The sequence below is a fragment of the Podarcis vaucheri genome (genome assembly GCF_965113315.1).
Source record: "Podarcis vaucheri genome assembly, chromosome: 4".
Taxonomy (NCBI): domain Eukaryota; kingdom Metazoa; phylum Chordata; class Lepidosauria; order Squamata; family Lacertidae; genus Podarcis; species Podarcis vaucheri.
In genome coordinates this window covers 16127684-16153226 of record NC_138762.1, presented here as the reverse complement: position 1 = coordinate 16153226, position 25543 = coordinate 16127684, and the positions used below count along the sequence as shown (strand labels likewise).

At 43.5% G+C, this 25543-nt stretch overlaps 1 protein-coding gene across 5 annotated transcripts in view; it reads left to right on the top strand.

Moving 5' to 3' along the window:
- Positions 1 to 25543, top strand: part of GRM5 (glutamate metabotropic receptor 5) — a 291461-nt gene that overhangs the window by 200380 nt on the left and 65538 nt on the right. For all 5 annotated transcript variants that reach the window (XR_014218745.1, XM_082219004.1, XM_082219005.1 and 2 more), the window contains exon 4: positions 22634 to 22869. Coding sequence is in view for 4 of the 5 variants with exons in the window: in XM_082219004.1 (XP_082075130.1) it covers positions 22634 to 22869 (236 nt within the window). In the remaining variant the exon portion in view is untranslated. The remainder of the gene's footprint in view (positions 1 to 22633; positions 22870 to 25543) is intronic.

Sequence of the window (25543 nt, the reverse complement as noted above, 5' to 3'; positions counted from 1 at the left end):
CTTGCGTCAGCAAGTTCTATAACTTAGCAGAGTTGTTAAACAACCCCCCTTTTTAAATTACAAAGCGGTTAGCTAGGTGCAGGCTCGTTTGAGCCTCATTATTTAGGATTCCTGGTTTCCCTTTTTATAAAAGAATATACACAACCATCTGATTAAAGTTAACATAAAACTAGTTTACTTACAATCATCCAGTTCACAATAATAACCCTGAAGGCAGACTTAATTTAAAGAACAACATATAACTAGGTGAATGTCCCATAAAGGAAATAGTCCCAAGTGACTGCAACTAAGCAGTCACTTCTCCAAACACACAGCAGCATACAAAATGGAGAAGACACACTGATCAGAACATGGAGGCCATGTGCTCCTCCATGCTAGTACAACAGACCACATACTCTTCAAGTCACATGTAGTGGAAGTCTGTCCCAGGTCAGGAGGAAACAGGAAGTCTTCTCCTGAGTGGTACAAAACATCCCCTAACATTTCCACTCTAGAAATGTTGTACTTGACTGCATCCCACAATGGTGGGGACTCATATATCCAGATGGGAAAGTCTGTCAGAACAAGAATGGTCTTCAGCTGTTTCCAGGAGAGTGGGGCTAGTGGGCGTCTGTTGTATCTCAACAGGATCGCTGTTTCACAGGGCAGGGTCAGCTTGCTCCGTGTTACTGTCACTGAGTTACAGTGATTTTGCAAACAGAGTGGTGAAATGAGGGCAAGGCATTTCAGCTCAGAATCAGCACGCATTTTGAAGAAAATTGTTAAAAGGTGGCATTGAGTTGAGAGCCCTCAAATGCTGAGCGAAAGGCCCAGGCACTCTTCAGTTCTCATCAGTTTCTCGGATGCCAGTTAATAATTTAGCTCTTGTATGCCATGTGCAATCCTATTGATACAGGTTTTCCTGGGGATGGTTTTGAAAGCAATATGGGTGGGTGGTGAGGTCAAGATTGAAAAAAATCAGATTAACCCTAGAAGGGCAGCTACTTGTGTGCAGAGAAGGGAGCTGATAACTCGACAGTGTCCTTTATCAAGCACTGATGTGGAAAACAGAACCACACAAGCACACACATTAAGGTATTACTCATATCGCCAGAGGAAATTGCACCATTATTTATGGCATCTTTCCGGCTACTGATGGTGTATACTTTAATTTCTATACAGTCATACCTCGAGTTGTATGTGCTTCGGGTTGAGCGCGTTCGAGTTGTGCAACCCGGAAGTAACGGAGCGTGTTACTTCCGGGTTTCACCACTCGTGCATGCACAGGCGCTCAGAATGACGTCATGTGCATGTGCGGAAGCGGCAAGACGCGACCCGCACATGCACAGATGCACCGTCGCATCTTGCATTCTGTTCGGGATGCGAACAGGGCTCCGGAACGGATCCCGTTCACATCCCGAGGTACCACTGTAATCTGTTTGGAGAGAGAAGTTATAGGAAAACAGTTTTGTGGAATAAAGTTTATTTCCATAATCTGTTTGGAGAGGCAAGTTACAGAAAAACAGTTTAGCGGAATAATGTTATGTTGCCTTACTGAACAACCATTCATCTTTGAGGAGCCAGCTTTTTAAAGCATCATTATTGCACAGAGATACGTGTTTGTCTTTTTAAAAAAATATCCCTCTTCCTTCCTTCCTTTATTACACCATATATATTTTTTATTACTTTTTTTTTGAAGCCCCATAATTAGAGCACTCTGGACGATGAGCAATTAAAGCAAACAAAATCCATATGCTGCAGGGGGGGGGGGAGAAAAGCAGATAGCAGCACAAAAATCCTAAAAGCAAACTATATCAAATCAGAGCAGAGCAGAGTTCTGATTTGAGCCTAGCATTCCAGCTACAGTCAAATTATACAATGCAGAGAATCAGAAACCTTCCATGTAGAACTAATACACATCCCCAAACCCCAGCAAGATGCATGGAACAGACCCATTTAAATCAATGGGACTCATTGATCACAATTGATATTGACTTGATTTCATAAGTATCATATTTCTAAAAGTCTTTAAAATTAGGAAACTGCTTCAAAAGGCAAATTGAAAGGTCTTCTGCTGACCCAGAAATAATCAAGGAGGTAGGCACTAGGTGAGCCTCTGTTGCGGGGAAACATTCCACAGGTGAGGGGCCACCACTGAAAAGGCCCTATCCTTTGTCACCACCCTATCATTGAGAAGATACTTGCCAAGGCTGTGTGCCAGTGTCACGGTGTGTATGCCTCTGAATAAAAGCCACAGGGGATGATGAGTGACAGAAGACTCTTGTGCTTGAATCCTGCTTTCAGGTTTCCCACAGGCATCCAGTTGGCCCCTGTGAGAACAGGATGCTGGGCTCTTCTTCTTAACATCCACAAAGGGATGCCCATGTATAGGCTCAGCCCTAGCCCTAACCAGTGCAGTCAGTACCTACGGGACTGCCTCTCCTGTTATGCCCCGCAGAGGACCTTAAGGTCCACAAATGACAACATTTTGGAGGTCCCAAGTCGCAAGGTGGTTAGATTGGTCTCAACTAGGGCCAGGGCCTTTTCAGTACTGGCCCCGACTTAGTGGAACGCTCTGTCCTGCGGGACTTGACATCTTTCTGCAGGGCCTACAAGACAGAGCTGTTCTGCCTGGCCTTTGGTTTGGACTCGGTCTGATCCTTATGTTTCCCTCCCCTTATGGTCTTGATCTATGGGCTACTATTAAAATGGGGCTGCATTTTAAATTGCATTTTAACCTGTATTTTAGATTGGTGTTTTTTCCCTATTATGTTTTTACTGTAATTTTACTGGTGTTAGCCGCCCTGAGCCTGGCTCTGGCCAGGGAGGGCAGGGTATAAATAAAATTCTTATTCTTATTCTTATTCTTATTAACATCCACAAAGGGGTGTTAATGTGTAGGCTCAGCCCTAGCCCTAACCAGTATAGTCAGTACTATACATTGTATGTGAAACACCGCTCGCGTGATTTGCAATGGCATCTGTGCCTGTAGGTGACTCTTTTCCAAGTGGATATCAGGTGTGTTGAAGGACTGGAGCTTTCAGATACAATCACCACCCCCTTTTCCATCTGCAAAGGGCTCATTTTGCCTTTGTAAGGAAGAAGAAAGGCCTAGGCTTAGTTTCCTAGCTTCTTCTATGTATTTTTAAAAATTGATGGGCAAGCATGTCTTTTCCCACTGACCCACTAATGCCAGAAACCAAGATTTCTCTGTGCACACTTTGCATCCTTTCAAGCTCCAAGAAAACAAGTGTTTTCATGTTTAAACTTGCTATGAATGGGGAAAGAAATTTGCAAGCCACTGAAGAAAGAAACATCCTTTTTATTTCCACTTCACACATTTTTCAATGCACATTGTCGATCGGATTTGTTATTTGATGGTACTTTACAATATCTGGATTTGAAAGAAACTGGCTGGCGCTGTCCTACTGCGGTTGAGCGTAGGCACAGGGTAGAATCTTACATCTCTCCAGATTCCCCCTTCCCAGTGATTGCTTGCTGAATGCAACCCCTATTTTCCGGCTTTTCATCCTATGCCACCCTGTGTTCCAGGTCCTGAGAACAAGAGCTGAATTATACATCCAGAAATACCACGGCCATTCATGAACATCCAAGGCAGCTCAATGTTAGAAGATTCAGGGCACACAAATCAAGTATTTCTGTACATAGTGAATAGTAAAACAATGGAACGCCTTCCCACAATAGGTCATGATAGCCACAGACTTGGGTGACTTTAAAAGAGGATTACACACATTCATGTAAGATAAAGCTATCAGTGGCTACTATTTTTTTTTTTTAAAAAATGGTTCTTCAAATTAAAGTTTTTCAATAGCATATCCAACATACAACATAAAAACAAGATTCCAAAGAATCTCCTGGACTTCATTCCTCCCCTTTGTGGGTCCTATTGTTAGTCATTTCCTCCATCTTTTATAATAATCCAAACCTTTTACATCTCCATTATATCCAAAATTCAACATTAAACTACAAGTGTTATTCCAATCCTACTAACGATTTTAACTGTTTACATTATAAATTTCCCCCATTATAAATTTTCCCCATTCCTTATTAAAATTTTGGTCTTCCTGATTTCTGATTCTTTTGGCCATTTTTTGCCATTTTGGCATAATCCATCAACTTAATCTGCCAATTCTTCTATGGTTGGAACTTTATCTTCTTTCCGTCTTGAGAGATGCAGAGATCAGTGGCTACTATTATCAATGGCTGTGTTATCTGCTCTCTTTCAGAGGCTATATGCTTCTAGTTCAGGGGTCAGCAAACTTTTTCAGCAGAGGGTCGGTCCACTGTCCCTCAGACCTTGTGGGGGGGCAGACTATATTTTGGAAAAAAAGAAAAGAAGAAGAACAAATTCCTATGCCCCACAAATAACCCAGAGATGCATTTTAAATAAAAGCACACATTCTACTCATGTAAAAACACCAGGCAGGCCCCACAAATAACCCAGAGGTACATTTTAAATAAAAGCACACATTCTACTTATGTAAAAACATGCTGATTCCCGGACTGTCCGCAGGCCAGATTTAGAAGGTGATTGGGCTGGCCCCAGCCCCTGGGCCTTAGTTTGCCTACCCAAACAAGTTCTAGTTGCTGGAAGCCGCAAGGTGGTAAAGCCACAAGGAGGGAATCACGGGTCTGTGAGCGCTGCAATTGGAGAACAACCTCTACCAAAGGCGTCATGGACTTTGAAGAAACATGAACACAGGATGAAAGGGAGAAACGAGCTAAGAGAACGGCACATTTGGCAAACCCTCGCCGTGAACAACTCCTGCCTGAAAACCTATGGCCCCACTGTGGAAAGATGTGCAGATCCAGAATTGTCCTCCACAGTCCCTTACGGATACACGGTTAAGACCGTATTCAAGGAAGACAGTCTTACTTGACTATGAGTGATTGCCAAAGAAGAAGAAGTTGCTGGAAGCCACAAGGTGGGAAAGTGATGTTGCCTCGAGGTTCTGCTTGCCCGATTGGGTCAGATCCTTAGAAATGTGAGCATAAGCTCTGCATCTGAAACAGGGTTTTCCTACATCAACCCATTTGCAGCTGCCGCTGTCTGAGAATTCTGATGGAAACAGAAATGTGAGCAGAAATGGCTGGTGTTTGCTTATTCATCTCACGTCCAGAACAGAAAGCAATACAGCAAGCACAATCAGAATTCACTGTTGTTGCTTTCAGTCCTCAAGTGATGACCCACCCATTTGAATCGTGTTTCCCTGGAATCACGTAAGGACAACATGATTAATTATGTAAAATTGCATCATAGGGGACAGCGGGTTGAATTATGTTGTTTTTGTCTGAAGTCAGACTGCAGCAGAGCGGATGCAGCACTGCACATGCTCAATGGAAATCAATGCCTGCTAACATCCCTAGCTGCAGCCCCTTGGGTAGCTCAGTTGGTTAGAGCTTGGTGCTGATAACATGAAGGTTGCAGGTTCGATCCCTGTACGAGACAGCTGCACATTCCTGCCCTGCCAGGCATTGGACTGGATGATTCTCAGGGCCTCTTGCAACGTCATGGTTCTATGATTCTATCTATGCTGCCAAATTCTACCCCTGAAGATTTGGGATCCTCTGGAATGGCGTGAGAAGTGATGTTGGGAAGCAGGAGAAGAAAACAGTGGAGATCTGGGGGCTAAAAGATCCTCTTGATCCAAGCTACAAGCTTCTGAGAAGCTCTCATGCACCCTGCACCATAAATCAAAAACCACTGCATTGCATCACACCGCCTCTCCTGCCTGTTACCTCACTACCTGAACGCTGAGCCACTTATCCTGTCAAGAAAGGAAGCTAAATGGTTTAGGCAAGGTTTTCTCTTAACAAATCCATGTTGGCAATCCATTTTTCCCTGTAGGTGCTTACAAAATTGAATTTTAACAGTCCTGTTGTCTGACTAAATTTGATTCGAATGCACAGTGCTGCACTCCTAGAGAGTGTTTTGAATGTGTGATGTTTGCTTATGTGCTCACGCAAGGGGGACTTGCAGCTAGGGATGGAAGGGGGACATCAGTTTTGCTTCCTCCTGTTTCTCATTCTTCCAGTCTTACATCCAGTTCTCCACATTTTGCAGCAACTGGCAAAACTTAAAAAGAAAAGGAACTCATGAAAATTCACCAATATTTCAGGGCACATTCTCCTGGCAATCACACTTTTGAAAGCATTTTTGTGTATCATTTTCACCAATGTATTTATTTTTAGGCACAATTTCCCCTAATATATGCATTTCTGATAGATTCAGCACTCAGTGAGATCAGAACTGAATTTCTACCTCATCCCTACCTACAAAAAACATTGGAATGTACTCTCACTTCTTAACAGAAATATTTCTGTTCAGAATTCCAGCCAGCCAACCATGTTGTCACTATGAGGAAGAGAATTCATTGGAAAGTTTGGAAAGAATGAATGACTAATGGGAAAACTTGTAAGCACTTTACAAGAGAATCAGGGTGAATGTTCAATGTTGTATAACCACCCCACAAAGAAATCAGAGTGAATGCTCAGTAAAGTTCAGGTATAGTCTGACTACTGTGCCATGGTGCCAATTTGAATAAAACAAGGGAGAGCACTGCCCTGCCCCCTGCTGGAAGGTCACTGGGAGGACGGACGGAGCTAAGTGAGTGCAGTCCTAGGTGAGCCCCCCCCCCCGATATGGTGGAAGCTGTGCCACCTTCTTCCTTTGCCCAGTGCTTCTGAGGCCTGGGCAGCTGGGCTCTGGGCACAGGAGGCAGCACTGCCTAGACTGGGGACAACACTGAGAGCCTGAGCTTGCCAGGGCATGACAGCAGGCCTAGCCCCCTCCTCTCCCTGCCCCTCCTCTCCCTACCCGGATGGCAGCACTCCCTCCTCTTCCTGCCCAGATAATAATAATAATAATAATAATAATAATAATAATAATAATAATAATTTATTTGTACCCCGCTCATCCGGCTGGGTTTCCCCAGCCACTCTGGCCAGCTTCCAACAAAGATTAAAAATACATTAAAATGTCACACATTAAAAACTCCCCTGAACAGGGCTGCTTTCAGATGTCTTCTAAATGTCAGGTAGTTGTTTATCACTTTGACATCTGATGGGAGGGCGTTCCACAGGGCGGGCGCCACTACTGAGAAGGCCCTCTGACTGGTTCACTGTAGCTTTGCTTCTCGCAATGAGGGAACCACCAGAAAGCCCTCGGCGCTGGACTTCAGTGTCCGGGCAGAACGATGGGGGTGGAGATGCTCCTTCAGGTATACTGGACCGAGGCCGTTTAGGGCTTTAAAGGTCAGCACCAACACTTTGAATTGTGCTTGGAAGCGTACTGGGAGCCAATGTAGCTCTTTCAAGACCGGTGTTATGTGGTCTCGGTGGCAGCTGGCAGTGGCCAAATCCTCTCAATGGCAGGAGGCTTCTGAGGCACTGGGTCCAGGCCCAGTCCACTAGAGGGGAGGGGAGGAAGGAGGGTGCCCACTGGGAGAGAGGGAGGTGGGTGAGCAATTGGACACCTTACCTGCACTCTTAGGCAGTGGAGAAGGAGACTGGGGTGGCTCAGTTTGGAGAGGGGAAAATATTTGGGGGGGGGGTTGAAGGGGTCCTGGCTCCTTAGAATTGGTGCCTATCCCACTATGTCATTTTCTTTATGCAAGCAAATCAGGATCAATTTTGAATAAATGATTGGTATAGAAGAGCCTTATATATTTTGTGGTTGGGTAGGTAGGCTTGGATTTTTTGGTTCTATGATTCTATAACAGTAAAGCTGAACACTGAGTGGTCCCTGACTTCTTTTGACAATAGATCCACTAAGAAACAAGAATGTAGATCAGCTTTCTCCATTGACATGTGTTAATATCTGGTGAAACCATTCCTGGAATTGTGGGTGGTGGAGATGGTTCTTTTTTTACTCACTCCAAGGTTTTGCGCACTCCAAAGCATGCAGAACAGATTGCGGGACTGCAGTGAAGATGACTGCTATTCATACCAATTTTCACACCACCTGCTGTTTCGAATCCTTTGGAGTGAAAGTCTTTGTGCCACTGCAGCAGCCAACAAAACAAATTCACTGTTTTGGTTAAATGGCATTCTGTTTCATGGTGCTCATCCTCCTCTAATTCAAGGCTGTCTCTGGTATCTCTTTATTATTGTAAATACACAGGAATGTATTGCCTAAAGTCACTGAGCTTATCTGTAAGAACTATGTTTGGCTATCTAATGGAAAATCATTCTGCAGATGGCAGCTGTTGTAAATCTTTGAGCCAACAGAAAACCAATTAAATGTTAGCTATCTTTTTTTTTTCTTCCCCTCCCCTCTCTCTCCTGGCGGACATAATGCAAAGAAACCATCTCATCAATCAAGCAGATGTAAAGTTAATCAGTGCTAGAAAAATAGCACCCAAAATATAGTTATGGACATGTCACAGGAAAATGGAACAAATTGTGTACTCTGGTGTGTGAATGAGCTACTGAATCTCTGCCTGGAAGCAATTTAAGCAAGGGACCGTGCAATGCAGATATGCGCCAGGATCCTGCGCTCTGATCCTCTGCTACCACCTTGGGGGGAGGGGGGACACCAGAGAGAAACAACCTCTCAGATCAGGAAGGATCTGGCCCTTGAAATTGTATCCCCATCACCACAAAGGCTCATGAGGCCGACCCTGCTTCAGTTTGAAAAGGGATCAGCACCTTTCCCCCTCTTCCAATGACTCCAGCCAGATTAATTCAGTTCAGTTTGCATTTTACCTGAAAGAACGCACAACTCAGAAAAGCAGCTACCTTTAGGGTTGCCAAAATGGCCTGAAGTAGCACCTCCACCCCCATCATTCAGACCGGACATTGAGGTCCAGCTCCGAGGGCCTTCTGGTGGTTCCCTCCCTGTGAGAAGTGAGGTTACAGGCAGAGGGCCTTCTCGGTGGTGGCACCCACCCTGTGGAACACCCTACTGCCAGATGTCAGGGAAATAAACAATTATCTGACTTTTAGAAGACATCTGAAGGCAGCACTGTTTAGGGAGGTTTTAAATGTTTGGTGTTTTATTGTGTTTTTAATATTCTGCTGGGAGCTGCCCAGAGTGGCTGCAGAAATCCAGCCAGATGGGTGGGGTAGAAATAATAAGTTGTTGCTGTGGTTGTTGTTGTTGTTAATTATTATTATATGTCCAGGAATTCCCAGACATGTCCTCTTTTGGGGGTCCTACATGGCCATCTAGGGGTAATTTTACATTTTGAAGCAAACGTCCTGGGTTTGGGGTGTTTTTATATATATATTTTAAAAATGTACATGGGTGGCTTTGGTTAAGGCTCTGATTCAGGTTCTGGTTTTGGTTCTGCCATGGGCAGTCCAAGCTCTAGTTCAGGCTCTGTCTCCAGTGTTTCTGGCTTCGGTTCAGGCTCTGGCACATGTGACCCCAGTTCTGGCTTCTGGCTTTCGTGTGGGAGGCTCTGGTTGAAGAGTAGCAGAGGGGCTAGCAAGCAAATGCCCTAAGAAAGCTCAACAACTTTTTGTGTCCACATTTTTACCTTTTGAAATATGGCAACCTTAGCTACCTTTTCAAATTCACACTGCTCCAAATTTTGTGTGATGCAGTTTCCTGACTGAAAAAATGTAAAGAAAGAAGAAGTATGATAGGAAAAGTAAAATACACGCCAGTAATGATAACATTACGGAAATGCATTTTGTTTTGGAGGGAATTGCTTACAAAAAAAATGTACACGTTGTTATTATTTATTGTTTATTAAATTTATCACAGGGTGGTTTACGGCTTAAAAGCACAAAAAATATGCAACATCATAAAACCAAAACGGAAAACAAAAACAAAGCATGCCCATGCAGGGAGAAAACATAGTCCGCATATCCTCCTGCAAACTGTGCTTGCTCATATATTTATAGTCTTACAGCAGTTTATATCCAAAGATATCTACCTGGTTTTCAAATGTTCAGAACAGACAAGTAAAAGAACAAGCATAAATCCAGCAAATTAAAACATGGTTAAAAGTGAGATTTTAAATATCTAAGGCATTTCAAACTTCTTGATAGTCTTAGATATTTAAATGTCTTAAATATTAGCAGAAAAGTGCTGATGAATTTTAGTGGGGACTAAAACAATTTTGAACCAGTGCAAAAATGTGGCAAACTCAGTTTAAGACTGGGGGTGGGGGGAGGAATGGAGAGAAAGAGAAATGGATAGGTTTGACCATCCTCAAATCTATGTCCGCAGCCGCCACCAAACTGCAGAAACATCACCACACCCAAGGGCTCCTAAAGCAAGCAGCGCCCCTTTGAAAGTCAATGCTGTGTTGTTGCATATCAGGGTTGCCTGTCTTTAAAACAGACTCCAGGTACACTCAAACAGAAATGGTTCAAAGTACCTTACAGCAGACAAAGAGTCCTGCTTACACTCAGCCCTCCAGGCCCACACGGGCTTCCACATCCCACTTGTCTCTGCAGGGAGTTTCCTCTTCAAGTACTTCGCTCTGAGCCAGGAACCAACTGAAGGAAGCCAAACGGCTGCTGAAGTTTTAGAGTCTGCTAGCTCTTGGGCCAATATTTGAGATTAGTTGCTCCTGCTTCTAATGTGAAGAGCTGTCCGTGGTGCTGATCACTTCCTTGCTCTGATCTTTTGGGGACGGTAAAACTAGAAAAGAGGTTCGGTGAAATTAACTTTAGAGACAACCCATCAGCCAGGAAATTCCTGCTTTGGTGGTGTTGGAGAATATCTCAGGTGTTTATTATGTGCAGATGGGTACACCAGCAAAAACAAGAAGAAAATTGGTTTGTGCGTGGGTTCAATCCCCATGTTGGACAAAGAATTCCCTCACTAGATGACTCTTGTGTCCCTTCCAACTCTACAATTCTATGATTCCATGATTCTATGCTTCAGGGTGAGACCCTGCTAGGGTGGAAAGCGAGAATCAGGAAGGAGATGGGTGTTCAGCATTCCAGGCTTGTAGGTTCCCTTCCCTCACCCTCAATCCACTTGTAAAGTGGATCTAATGAGTATTGTTGTAGGTTTTAGGGAAGGGGTCAGCCTGCATGATGCCCTGAGTCCCTTCCAATCCCTGGGGTCCTACACCCAGGAAGGGTCAAAATCGGCTATAGGATTCTATCATTGAACTAGGCAATTTAAGACAAGTGTCCTTACCCCCTTCATTGGGCAGGCTTTGTTGCGGACTGGCACTGTCCCCTCTTCACGATCCTGTGGCAGTACAAGGTGGGAGGCCTGGTTGGCATGTGTGGCTTGCAAACTTCTGCACACTGTCCAGGTTGTAGCCTGCCTGCAAATGAGCCAATCTTAGCCAGGATACAGTGCAGGACCTCCCCAGGGGTGGGGTCAACTGTGCCAGCAGGCATCACTTGAGTCCGCGCTTGGAGAATAAATATAGGGCCTGCCCAGTCTTCCTCACCCAGTTTGTTGTTGGCCACCTAAACATAACCAAAGCAGTTTCTCTGTGCCATAGGGCAAATGTCTGGGCCTTTCTTCTTCCCACCTGGCTGGGAAAGCAAGCAAGAGGAGTGAAATTGTGTATGAGCTGAGCAAAAGTCAGGCTTGCCAGCTGAGACCAGCTTGCTCTGTGTAGAGCTTTCAGCCTTCGCTAGAAATCTAATGGGGAAGCAGGATTTATCAGGGTGTTGAAGCTGTGAGCCCCTCCATCTTATGCTTGGCTTTCATATGTGTGTAAATAAAACCGTCTATCCCTCAACCTTGGCCCTCCAGATGTTTTGAGACTACAATTCCCATCATCCTTGACCGCTGGTCCTGCCAACTAGGGATCATGGGAGTTGTAGGCCAGAAACATCTGGAGGGCCAGTAATGATACATTGGGCCAGAGATTTTGGGTATAATATACAATATGATGATTGGATGAAATTATGGAATGAAAGGTTAAAATTTGCGGCGTGTACTGCGTTGAAGGAAAATGTAATGAAAATGGTTTATAGATGGTATATAATGCCAGTTAAACTGGCTAAAATGTATAAAACATGTAATAAGTGTTGGAAATGTCAAGAAAAAGAAGGAACTTTCTATCACATGTGGTGGGAGTGTAAAAGGGTGAAAGGCTTCTGGGAAATGATATATAACGGACTGAAAAAGATGTTGAAATATACGTTTGTTAAGAAACCAGAGGCCTTCCTATTAGGATTGGTAGGTAAGGAAATTACTAAGAAAGATTATAAATTTTTCCAATACGCAGTAACAGCAGCAAGAATACTTCTGGCACAAAGATGGAAGCAGGAAGAAATCCCAACAGTAGAAGAATGCGGAATGAAATTGACTGAATACGCAGAATTGGATAAACTGACAGGGAAGATTAGATACCAGAGAGATCAAAAGTTTATCGAGGACTGGGGGAGATTTACAGAATATCTGAAAAGCATATGTGATGTACAGACAACACTTGTTGGTTTTCAAGAGACCCTGTGAAAAATTAAGAAATATTGTAAAAAAGAGAGAAAGAGGGAAGAGGAGGCAATATTAAGTTTAGAAATATTAAGTTTAGAAATGCGTTAACAATAGAAATTTTAATGAAAGATTGGCAGAGAAACTGAGGGAAGTCAAAAAATGATGAATGTGTGATAAAATATGAATTGATTGTATAAAAATGTTTGGAAAATGAATAAAAATTATTATAAAAAAAGAAACATCTGGAGGGCTGACGTTGAGGAATCCTGATCTATCCTAAGGACAATGCAGTCTCCATTGACCTTCACTCCAAGGAAAACGAACACTGAGTGACCCCTGGAGTATCTCTTTTTTTAAAAAAAATATTTATAAAGTTTCAAATATAACAATAAAAAAAAGAAAGAAAACATTCCATTTGAAATATACATCCAATTCTAATCTTTCCACTTTGAGACTTCCTTCAGTCTATCTGGAAATTTTCATGTTTTCACAATTGTTCACATTTCTTATATCTGTATTGTTATGGGGTTTTTTTTTGACCAAAATAATCTTAACAGTTATTATAAAACAATATTTCTTTCCCTTATTATCACAGAGCTTCTTGAAAACCTCCAAACGTTAATTGACCTTCACATATATTTTTAATATACTCTGTAAATTTATTCCAGTCCTCGGTAAATCTCTGGTCTCACTGCTTCCGAATTCTCCTCGTTAGTTTGTCTAATTCTGCGTATTCCATCAACTTCATTCTGCATTCTTCTTTTGTCGGGATTTCTTCTTGTTTCCATTTTTGTGCCACCAAAATTCTTGCCGCTGTTACTGCATATAAAAACAACTTCTCATCCTTCTTTTTTATGTCATTTCTTAGTATTCCTAACAGAAAAGTTTCTGGCTTTTTAACAAAGGTATATTTCAACATTTTTTTCAATTCATTATAAATCATTTCCCAGAAACCTTTCATTTTTTTACATTCCCACCACATATGATAAAATGTTCCTTCTTTCTCCTGACATTTCCAACATTTATTACTCACTTTGTACATCTTTCCAAGTTTTACTGGTGTAACATACCATCTATATAACATTTTCATAACATTTTCTTTTATTGTAGTACATGCAGTAAATTTCATTCCTTCTTTCCATAATCTTATCCAATCATCAAATTGAATATTATAACCAAAATCTTTGGCCCACTGAATCATTGCAACTTTAACCTCTTCATCCTTAGTATGCCACTCAAGTAATAATTTATACATTTTTGATAAAATTTTAACATCATTATTCATGATTTCTTTTTGAAATCTAGATTTTTCATCTTGAAAACCTCTTTCCAGCATCTCTTTTTTAAACATCGCATTCACTTGGAAGTAGTGTAACCAATCAAACACATATTCTTTAACTTCATCGTATGGCTTCAATTTCCATTTATTTCCTTCTTTTATAATTAAATTCTCATATGTAATCCAACTCCCCGTCATATTGATCTTCTTAACACTCATTGCCTCCAATGGTGACAGCCAGAATGGAATTTTAAATTCTAATAAATTTTTGTACCTATTCCATACTTCAATCAGCGGACCTCGGAAAATGTGATTTTCAAAACCTTTATGCACTCTTTTTTTCTTGTACCATAAATATGCGTGCCAACCAAATCTATTATCATATCCTTCTAAATCCAAAAATTCTGAGTTTTCCAACTTTATCCATTCTTTCACCCAGCAAAGACATGCAGCCTCGAAATATAACGTTAGGTCTGGCAGGGCAAAGCCTCCTCTATCTTTTGCATCTGTTAAAATCTTAAATTTTATCTTAAATTCTAGGCTTCTTGACCTGCCAGACATATCTTGATAATGCTCTTTGCCATTCTTTAAATATCGTAACACCTTTAATTATTGGTACTGATTGAAATAAAAACAACATTTTTGGTAGCACATTCATTTTTACTGTTGCAATTATTCTCCAAAATGACAACTTCATTCTTCCCCACACTTCCAGGTCCATCCTAATCCTGTTCCAGACTGGTACATAATTATTTTGAAAAAGATCAATACACTGACCCCTGGAGTATCTCATCGCCTAGAGATTGGTTTGGAGCATACCAGTATGTTGTCTGGTGGCTGGTAGGCAGCAACAGGAGAGATTGTTTTCCCCAGGGTAGCAGCCTTTAGCTAGACATGTCTCCCCACCCGACCCCTTGGGCAATGGGAGGGGAGTGCATACACCCATGGTGCCTTGATGGGTTCCCTTTTTGCTTATTTGCTGCGGGGCTGACTAGTGTTCCTAACACATATCTAGTGCGATGTGTGGGCATTTTGTGATTATTATTATTATTATTTGCTTTTTTGATGGATTGCTTGCATTTGTTGCATCTTCCTTTTCTATTAATATGCTGCTTACTGCCTTTGGGCCAAAAGAAGAAGAAGTAGTGTTATATAAATAAAGCATAACATAACACAACGCCTAGCATGACACAATATCTGCTAAAGCACTATCTGTCAGAGATCTGGCAGCTGTTGTGGCGTGAGAGGCAGCTTCTGTCATAATGATGTGAGCTGCAAACAGCTTTAGGTAAAGTGAACGAGACTGGACTGCCAGCTAATGAATGAACTCATTAACCTCTGTGACATCAGCGATAGATTGGCGTACGCGGTGGAATGGGGAGGGCCCGGCGAGTGGAATAACTGGAATAGGAGAACTTGCCACTTCCCTGGGCAAGAGGTAATTGCTGGGCTTTCTGGAATCAAACTGAAGCCTTTTAGAAAGTGACATTTGTTGCACAACACTTCCACGACCCTCCATGTTTGTCTGCCCGTCGCCACGCCTTGAGGCAAAGAAGAAAACTGTTCTTAGGGAAGGTTGTGCAAGCTGATAGGCGCAGCTGGTTTATTATTTTAAAGACAGAGCCGAAGTGCCTTCCATGAGCAGCTGCTTGGGCCCTGAAAGGGAATATGCCCAGTGCTCTTAGCAGTGCCAAATGCCTGGGTTTAGCTGACATTTTAATTTCCCAGACAGCCTCAGTTTTATTCATTTATTTGAGCAATTCCTATACAGTGGACCCTTGGGTAACGTAACTTTCAGGTTGTGAACGCAAGTGTATACTTCCGGGTTTCGTTGTGCGCACTTTGTGCATGCGCAGAAGCACTCCACGCACCACGCACGTGCACAAAAGTGCTCTATCATGCCGCGTGCATGCACAGAAGCAGCACCACATGTTGCAGACTTTTTGGGGTATATAAGGACACCCAGAACAAATTAAGTTCGTATCTGGAGGGTCCACTGTACTGCCATTCGCACAAGCCATAGGGCAGTTTGCAACAAAGCCAAAGGAAATAAACAGAAAGCATAAAACCCATAAGCGGGGTGGGGAGGAAGGGAAAGGGTGAAATGGAGTGGCTGGAATCCTGAACAGCAGAACTCCATACTGCGACATTTTGTTGCAGGTGCAGTGTATATCCTACATAACTCTCATTTTCACTTCTCACTTCCTCCTGGGTTAGGGTCACAAGCATTGCCAACATGGCACCCATGGATGCCAGTGTGCCTCTCATTGCTTCCTACAGTGCCTGTGGAAAGTATTAGTAAATATCTCCTCAAAAATCCACAATGCACAAGTGGCTTTTTTGCTCTTCCTGCCCAGTTACATTTGGCACTTTTTTGGCTGCTCCTATATGGGACAAGTCCCCTTAAACATGCCCCAATTTCTTCAGATGCCAGGATTAGACACCCACCCGCCCTTCCATTCTGAGGAGCCCTTCCATGTTCTGAGTGAACATGGCTGTGGCAAGAGTAGTGACATTTTTTCCATTGACAGGTGTGAGGCATGCCCACATCATTTTGTAGTCTCATGGCTTTTCCCGCTCATTTAGGTGTGGCAGCCATACCTCCGTGGCAGCCATTTTGGGTTGGGCCATACATCCTGTGGCGGCCATTTTGGGTAAGCCTCGTCCTCTCAGCACCAAGTTTATGTCTTTTGCATGTGACACTTTTTCAAAATTCCAGCTGTGCCCACTAGTCCAAAAAGGTTAGTTTAAATAACATAAATAATAAAATTTTATTAAAGCTTTTTTCATAATACAGTCAGGTAAAAGAAAGTAATCTAAATAACAGAGAAAGAACGAGAAAAGAAAAGGCGTTTGTTTAGAGCAGATTAAGGGATTAATTAGATGGGATTCTTTACTCTTTTCCTGGCAGCTCTTTTTCCACTCCAAACCACCCACCCACAACACACAGCTTTTTCAGATTTAGGGTTCCTAGACCTGTGATTCTTCCCTCACAAATAGAAGAAGAAGAAGAGGAGGAGGAGTTTGGATTTGATATCCCGCCTTTCACTCCCTTTAAGGAGTCTCAAAGCGGCTAACATTCTCCTTTCCCTTCCTCCCCCACAACAAACACTCTGTGAGGTGAGTGGGGCTGAGGGACTTCAGAGAAGTGTGACTAGACCAAGGTCACCCAGCAGCTGCATGTGGAGGAGCGGGGATGGGAACCCGGTTCACCAGATTACGAGACTACCGCTCTTAACCACTACACCACACTGGCTTGGAACAGTGCAGGAAAAGAGGAGACTGAGAGGAGATACGATAGCTGTCTTCAAATCTCTCAAGGGCTGTCACATGGAAGAGGGAACATTCTTGTTTTCTCCTGCTCTGGAGAGAAGGACTTGAACCCATGGCTTCAAGTTACCAAAAAGAAGATTCCAATTAAGCATTCAGGGGGGAATTTTCTGACAGTAAGAGCTGTCCGGCAGTGGAACAGACTCCCACAAGATGTGGTGGACTCTCCTTCCTTGGAGGTTTTTAAGCAGAGGTTGGGTGGCCATCTGTCATGGATGCTTTAGCTGAGATTCCTGCATTGCAGGCGGTTGGCCTAGATGACCCTTGGGACCCTTCCAGCTCTAAGATTCTATGATTCCAGGAATAGGTGAAGCAGGTTAGCAAGTGAAATGTGAACAGTAACAAGAAGGGAAAACGCACACCCCTTCCCTCCCTCTGCTGCTTCTCCATTCCAAATCACAAAGTGCCCCTTCTTGAAACAAAATGGCCGCCTGCAGTGGGTTATACTCATTTTTATGTAACGGGCACTTAGGCCCTCCATCTAGCCTATACGGATGTAGGACCAAGTATAGCTGCAATTAAACACACTTCAGCGAATGGCACCATTCCCAATTTAAAACCGTTATGTAATGCTAATTGCCGTGTTCTTTCCGAGTGGGTGGCAAAATGGAAGATAACATAAAGAATACAAAGCCATGCGGAGTTTTTTCTCTCTCTCCATAATAAAAAAAAACCCCATAGCACTAAAGCGTTCAGACTTGCCCCCTTTTTTTACAGCAACAATAAAGAAGCCTTGTAATTCATATTTTGTTAGAAAATGGCCTATACACTTAGTTGCCATGGTTACTTGATACAGCTCTGTAGATGCTGTTGTATACCGGCAATCAAGCTTCGGGTACAAGTGTTAGAATTTCTAGGGCAGCGATCGGGAGACAAAGGAGACCTACGAATTTGTTTCCTGCGAGCCACAAACCTTATTGTCAAAACAGCCACAGGCCAATGCGGTAGGGTGACTATAACGCTCTCTTTGAACTAGAGGGATCTTGAATTTGCGAATGTGCATTTAATCATAGAACTGACAGGCTGACTTGGAGAAAAGCAAGAAAGTCTCTGGGCACACACAGAGTGCTTTCCTCCTGAGAGCAGTAATGCTGGTTTTCTGGAGCAACTTTGAACTTGCAAAATTTCCAGACATTTCTCTGCTACTTTACGTTGCCTGGCTGGTGCCCTTAAATTCTGGTAATGCTTCTTGCTTGCCTGAATGGAGGATACAGAGGGGTTCGTGTGTAGAAACTACTGTACAGGTGTAATATTTATATGCATTGCTCCACCCACTTTTGCCTCTGACCCTGCCCACCACTGGCATGTGGTTCCTGGAAGCTTGCCTAGAAAGGAATGCAAGACTGGACAAGGTTCTCCAACCACACATCAGTGCCAGCGTCAAAAGTAGGTGCAGCTATAAAAGAGTCACTCCTCCTTTCAGTATCCAGTCTATTTCTCCATCTAGCCCAGAATACCCTCCTTCTCAAAGAGACAGCAACTCTCCCGGTCTGTCTAGATCTAGGTTGTCCACCTCTGCCCTATCACGAAATTCAAACCCATTGTCCGCAGACTGTGTAGTCTGCTGAAACTTTGGAACTCCCTGCATATTGGCATCAGTCGTGCTTTTGTATGTTGGCACCCATCAGTCTCGAGAGGCAATGGAGTGCGCCTCTGGGGGTGAAGTCAAACTGCTGCTGAACCACTGTGGCTCCTGTGACTGCAGAGACTTGTAACTCATAACTGCATTAACAGCAATGATGTTACCTCTCTGGGGTGCAAGCCGGGGCGGTGTGTCTGGAGGTCCTGGACTGCCCAGATGACAAGACTTCATTGTATTCTTTTCAGCAACTGCTTAGAACATGTTTGTTTAGGCAAGCCTAACATGTATGAGGGATGTGGGTGGCGCCGTGGGTTAAACCACAGAGCCTAGGACTTGCCAATCAGAAGGTCGGGGGTTCGAATCCCCACGACGGGGTGAGCTCCCGTTGTTCGGTCCCTGCTCCTGCCAACCTAGCAGTTCGAAGGCACGTCAAAGTGCAAGCAGATAAATAGGTACTGCTCCGGCGGGCAGGTAAACGGCGTTTCCGTGCGCTGCTCTGGTTCGCCAGAAGCGGCTTAGTCATGCTGGCCACATGACCCAGAAGCTGTACGTCGGCTCCCTCGGCCCACAGAGCGAAATGAGCGCTGCAACCCCAGAGTCGGTCACGACTGGACCTAAGGTCAGGGGTCCCTTTACCTCTACCTTTACCAACATGTATGAGTTACATGGGTGCCTCTTTCGCATCGCCTATCTAGTTTGATATTGTTTCGAACATTTTTAAAACACCTGTTCTTTATGGAGACTTTTAATGTTTTATTTCCTATTTCTGTCAACCATTTAATGGTTTCTTTACAACAAAGTGGGATATAAATGTTTGTTAAATGGATACAACAAATGGTTTGAATCCAGACTTAACGAGCCTTAAAGCGACGTGGTTCCATGTTTCTCAATTGTGTTAAAATACTATCTTTTGTACAGCAGCGGTGACCAGAGGGACCGAACAACACAACAGGAGCAAGGCTATAATCACCACCCTCATCATCATGGTCGTCACTCACCAAATCCATCATCACCTTCAATCTCATTGTCATCCTCATCACCAGTTTCTCACATGCATACTGTATAAGGTAGTCCTACCTTGAACCTTTATACATCCTTTATACATCCAGAGAGAGAGGTTGGGTTGGGTTGGGTTGGGTTGGGTTGTAAGAATAACAATATCACATTTTTCACAAGCCTGGGACATCATCACCATGTTCTGTGGCCAAGGTTTTTGTAACTCCCTTTGCATAGGGACCAGGGAATAGGTATTTTAAATGAGAAGAAGATGGGGATGATCCCAAAGAAGCAGTGAGGTTTCTCTCGCCCAGAGTCTGAATGTAGCCCTCAAGATTCTCTCCAGGCCTGGAGAGGATTCTCACCCCCCTGCCCTGCCTCACATTCCCCTTGAGTGCTTTCCCCTGACTGCAGTGCATCCTTGAACCCTGAAAATACCTTTGGCTTGCATGGAATGAGAATAGAAAGGGGTTTGTGAGTGTATCTAGAAGCTAGCCCACTGTTCACAGGTAACGTTTACATTAATTGCTCCTCCCACTTTTTCCTCCGACCCCGCCCACCACTGCCATATGGAAAAAAGTTCCCCATCCCTATGCTGAAACATTACAGCACCTCAGTTATTCTCCCCACCCCATCTTTTTTCAAACCTCTATTATTATTATTTTAGAAAGTCAAATTCCTGTAGACTTTTCAGAGAAACACGGAGACCCTATGAATCTTCAGCTAAGTCAGTATGCGTTCGTATTACTGCATCAGGCTGTCGTCTTCTGCTATTTGTTTTTCAGCAGCCGATGAAGTCATTTCTCTTACTTCATTCGCCATCACTTGCGCTCACTGCCTGGTGGTCGGAAAAAAGGCTGCAGCAGCTTCATGTGCAACTCACCCCAATTCAACCTCAGTGCATTTGTGAAAAGGGCTGCGTCCATAAATGAGGACATTAAGGACCAGGCCTTGAATCAATAGGATGAGGAAGAGTGGAGCTCCTACAAGGGTTAAATGTTTAGGTCACCGCTGCTTGCTTCTTTATGGCATTTGCCACCCTCTATATCATTTATCCAAATTTACACTGCAAAGAGAATACTAGCAAGATATACAATAAAATAATATGCAGGGTGGCTACATTCTTCCTTCTCTGTCAGAGGCAGAATGCCTTTGAATGCCAGTGGCTGGGACCCATGAGTCCTGTTTTCAGACTTTCCAGGGGTGACCTGTGTTGAGAACAGGATTCTGAACCAGATTGTCTTTTGGTCTGATCCAGAAGCGTTTCTCATGTTCGTTGTCCCCGAGAGGGGGCAATGACAATAAAGATATTATTATTATTATTATTATTATTATTATTATTATTATTATTATTATTATTATTAAGTGGCAGAGCACAAGGGAGAGCAAAGTGATCAAGGAGATAGAGCAACTCCCATGAGAAAAAGTTGCAACATTTGGGGGTGGGTTGTTTTTTTTTAGTAAGAAGTGACATGATAGAAGTGTGCAATATTATGCAATGTGGATAAGGAGAAACCTCTCTCATTCTAGAACTTATGGGTGTCCAATGGACAGATTAAAGACACCATACATAGTTGAACTATGGAATTCACTCTCCCACAGGAGAGCATGGTGGTCACCAACTTGAATGGTTTAAATAGAGGAGTAGGCAGATTCATGGAGGATAAGGCTAAAAATGGCTACTATTCCATTTGGCCATGTTCTTTCTCCACTGCCAGAGGCAACATGCCTCTGAATGCTGGGAATCACAAGTGGCAAGAGTTGTGTCTTTTGCGAGCTTCCCATAGGCGCCTGGTTGACCATTGCTGAACTAATTGGGTCATTGGTTGGATCCAACAATAAATAACACAGTTAAATATCAGCAGTGGAAACTTATTTATTTATTACATATATATACCACCTTTACCTTCCAAGGAACTCAAGGTGGGGTACATGGTTCTCCTCCTCCCCATTTCATTCTCACAACAACCCTGAGAGGTAGGTTAGGCTAAGAGATAGCAACTGGCCCAAGGTCACCCAGTGAGCTTCATGGCTGATTGGGAATTCGAACCCTGCCCTCCCAGGTCCTCCCAGGTTATAACACTATAACCATTACTGCACCCGCTTCCTGAAGAGAGCACCAAGGGGTCTTCTGGTCCAGAGCCAAGCATATTTCCTTTCTGTCCATTCCCCTTGAGTGTACTGACTGCCCTGGGAAGTAGCTGCTGGGAAGGATGAAGTCTCTGGTCTAGAGGCTGCTTGACTCTTAAAGGAATTTGTTCAGGGGCTGCTATGCTTGGGGGTCCCAGTTTGGGGGTATCTGACTCAAGATTCTTCTTCTTCTTCTTCTTCTTCTTCTTCTTCTTCTTCTTCTTCTTCTTCTTCTTGTTACTTTACTCACAAAGGTGATTCAAAGAGCCTTGCAACACAATACATCTCAGTGGTTGGGACTCGGGCTTGGTGTTGAGAACCTTGATCTGAGTTATGGAATTTGCTACCACAATTCTGAACCACAATGTGTAGTGGAGTAAAAGGGGATCAGAACATTTCATGGAGGTTAAGGCTATCAGTGGCCACCAACCCTGATGGCTGTGCTCTGAATGAAAGTCACTGGGGGGGGGGTGATGACTGGAAGAGTCGTCATCCTGCTCATGGGATTCCCATAGTTATCTAGTTGGCCCCTGTGAGAACAGAACGCTGGATCAGATGGGCCTCTGATTTGATCCAGCAGGACTCCTCTTGTGTTTTTTTATTCACATTCTTATGGGTTCATCATTTCTGGGGCTTGTGCCACTGGTCCTTCTGGTTTATCTGGCCACTTGTCCTTTGGGTCTGATTGCAGGGCTGCTGCCCAGGATTAGGTTCATGATATGGTACTCTCAGCCAAGTGTGTGAGCTGGTTAAATAAAGGAAACCCAAGACCTTACTGTATCTGTGCGACAAGGATGAAGCACCCGCTGCAGCAGCTTCCTTGTCCAGCCACAGCTCTTGTTTGGCCAGGGTCCCCTTGCTATTCCCAAGGACGCATGCCAATAATTCTCTTCAATGATTCACAGCAGCCCCGTCCTCACAGAGAGTCTGCTCCTTTTATTTATCTTTGCAGCGATGGCTGGGCAGACAGATACGATGTGACAGAAGGATACCAGCGCGAGGCTGTTGGCGGAATAACAATCAAGCTTCAGTCTCCGGATGTGAAATGGTTTGATGATTATTACCTGCAGCTTCAGCCAGAAACCAACCACCGAAACCCGTGGTTTCAGGAATTTTGGCAACACCGTTTCCAGTGCCGGCTGAAGGGATCCCCTCAGGAGAATACGAAATTCAATAAGACCTGCAGCAGTAAGCATCTTTATTCTTACATGTCTGTTTATTTGAAACCAATGAAGTCCAAGCTGTTAATTGCTTCTGGGATTATGGGAACTGGAGGAATCAATGTCAGGATGAAGGTATGGTGATGTTAAGTGTCTTTTGTGCCAATGAGCTGGGGGAAGACTCAAACAACAGTTTCATGTGGTAACAAAAAGGTTGAGCATAGTTTCTATTCTATTATTTTTCTATATTCTGGAATTTGGTTTTGTTTTGCGGCAGTTGTTTTTATTTTATTTTATCTTGTTACACACCACTTTGATGGCCTCAGGCTGTGCAGCATTTTACTAATTTGTAAAATAAACTTATAAATTGTAAATAAAGAGTAGTATCAGTCAGATACTTTTCCGCTCTTCCAGCAGCAGAGATTATTTCATTTCTAACTTAAGGGTTAGCTCTGATACTTTCAAAAAGTCAGCTAGCCAAGAGGGGTATGGGTGGAAGTGTTGCTTAGCAACCGGCGTCACATGATGTTCACTGAGGCAGCACATGCTCTGATTGGCTATGTAGTTCAGAGGGGGTTTCCCTCTGTATATTTTAGTTGATTTTTCCCCTCCTATGTACAAGGCCTGAACTAAGAAAGACAAAACCTCTCTGTTCCCTTCTGCTCAAATTGCACACTGTTTTCAGTTTGCTTGGTAAAGGGTCAACAGGACTTTTCTCGGAGGACTTCATTTGCATTATTTAAGTGACTTTGCTAACGGTGATAAATATAACAGAGCAGTAAATGTCCAGCCCGTATGAGCCAGGGTCATGTTTAACAACTCACCTGCTAGCATTAGGTGACTAGGAATTCCCTGCAGGTGAGTGAGTGGGGCAGTCGCAGAGGGACTGACTGCCCCATCTTCCCCTGCCAGCTTGCTTGGTTTCTGTGTCATCTGCAGAAGACAATCTTCTTGCATTCTTCTGTTAAAGAGTGAAGACAATCGAAGCTGGCGTGCACACACACTCCACAAAACACCTCACTTGAGATGGAATATTTATTTTTATGATAATAGAATGCAGGAAACCATCTTCTTCTTGTTGTTGTTTAGTCGTTTAGTTGTGTCCAACTCTTCATGACCCCATGGACCAGAGCACGCCAGGCACTCCTGTCTTCCACTGCTTCCCGCAGTTTGGTCAAACTCATGCTGGTAGCACTGTCCAACCATTTCGTCCTCTGTCATCTCCTTCTACTTGTGTCCTCAATCTTTCCCAACATCAGGGTCTTTTCGAGGGAGTCTTCTCTTCTCATGAGGTGGCCAAAGTTTTGGAGCCTCAGCTTCACGATCTGTCCTACCAGTGAGCACTCAGGGCTGATTTCCTTAAGAATGGAGAGGTTTGCTCTTCTTGCAGTCCATGGGACTCTCAAGAGTCTCCTCCAACACCATAATTCAAAAGCATCAATTCTTCGGCGATCAGCCTTCTTTATGGTCCAGCTCTCACTTCCATACATCACTACTGGGAAAACCATCTTATCCTGAGTCAAACCATTGACCCAGCTAACCTGGGGTTGTATATATTGACAGTGGGTCTCCAAGTATTCAGACAAGGGGCATTCCTGGCCCTGCCTGGAGATGCTGAGGATGGAACCTAAGACAGGCAAAACATGGGCTCTGTCACTGAGTTATGGCCCTTCCCCAGTTGTATACAGCCTGTGACTCACTCAGTCAAATCCAGACCATTTGTTATGCCTGCTAGTCCACTTGCAAGCTGGGTAGATCTCCTGGTGTCATTGTAGGCTTGCGAGTGTAGCAACAGGGAGCTTCTCCAGCAGCAGCAGCAGCAGCAGCATGTATTCTCTTGCCCTTCATCCGGGGGTGAAGCTAACATGGAAACATACAGCCTCTTTCTTGTTGGAAGTTTTAGCCGTCCTTAATTCAAACACTTGCTGCTGCCTCTGCTAAGTGCATTGATTTTCTGCCTGGCCGAAGCGTTACAGAGAAGGAGAAGTGTTCAGAGTTATCCACCTTGATTCTCAATGCTTTCAGCTCCATGTCAGAGGAGAAGTTGGGTGAGGCCTATGGAGTCCCAAAGAAACAGATAAAAACAGCAACGCTTAGCGCCATGGGAGGAAGTAAAGGAAGGGACTCTGTGCCATCATTAGGATGGAGAAATGGACATGGGTGCATTTAATGGGATGTGCTGATTTTAAAGGATCAAACAGCACTTTGGAGACGTTGGCCCTGTGTCCAGGACTGTGTCCAAGTTAATCAATACAACTTGATGTCTCTTACAACAACTCAAAAGAGATAATAAAGGCCTTTCTTGTGTGCCTCCCACAAACATCTTTTTAATATATAAATTTTTTTTATTCAGTTTTACACTACATATTTAAATTCAAACATTAGACATAATCATCAACATTTAGGATTCCCTGAACCCTTAGACTTCCCTTCTCCCTTCCGTGGCTTCCATTTTCAATCTTTTTCAACCGCATCATATATTTTCTCTATTTTTCTTAAAAGAATCCATTTTTACCTTAGTTTTTAGTACATTACAAGTGTTACTCAAATCCTGCCCAAATGTTTAGCTGTTTACAGTGTTCTCTTAGGTAATTTGTAAATTTTTCCCATTCCTTATTAAAGTTTCTCTCTTCCTAGTTTCTGATTTTCCCGGTCATTTTCGCCATTTTGGCATAGTCCATCATCTTCATCAGCCATTCTGG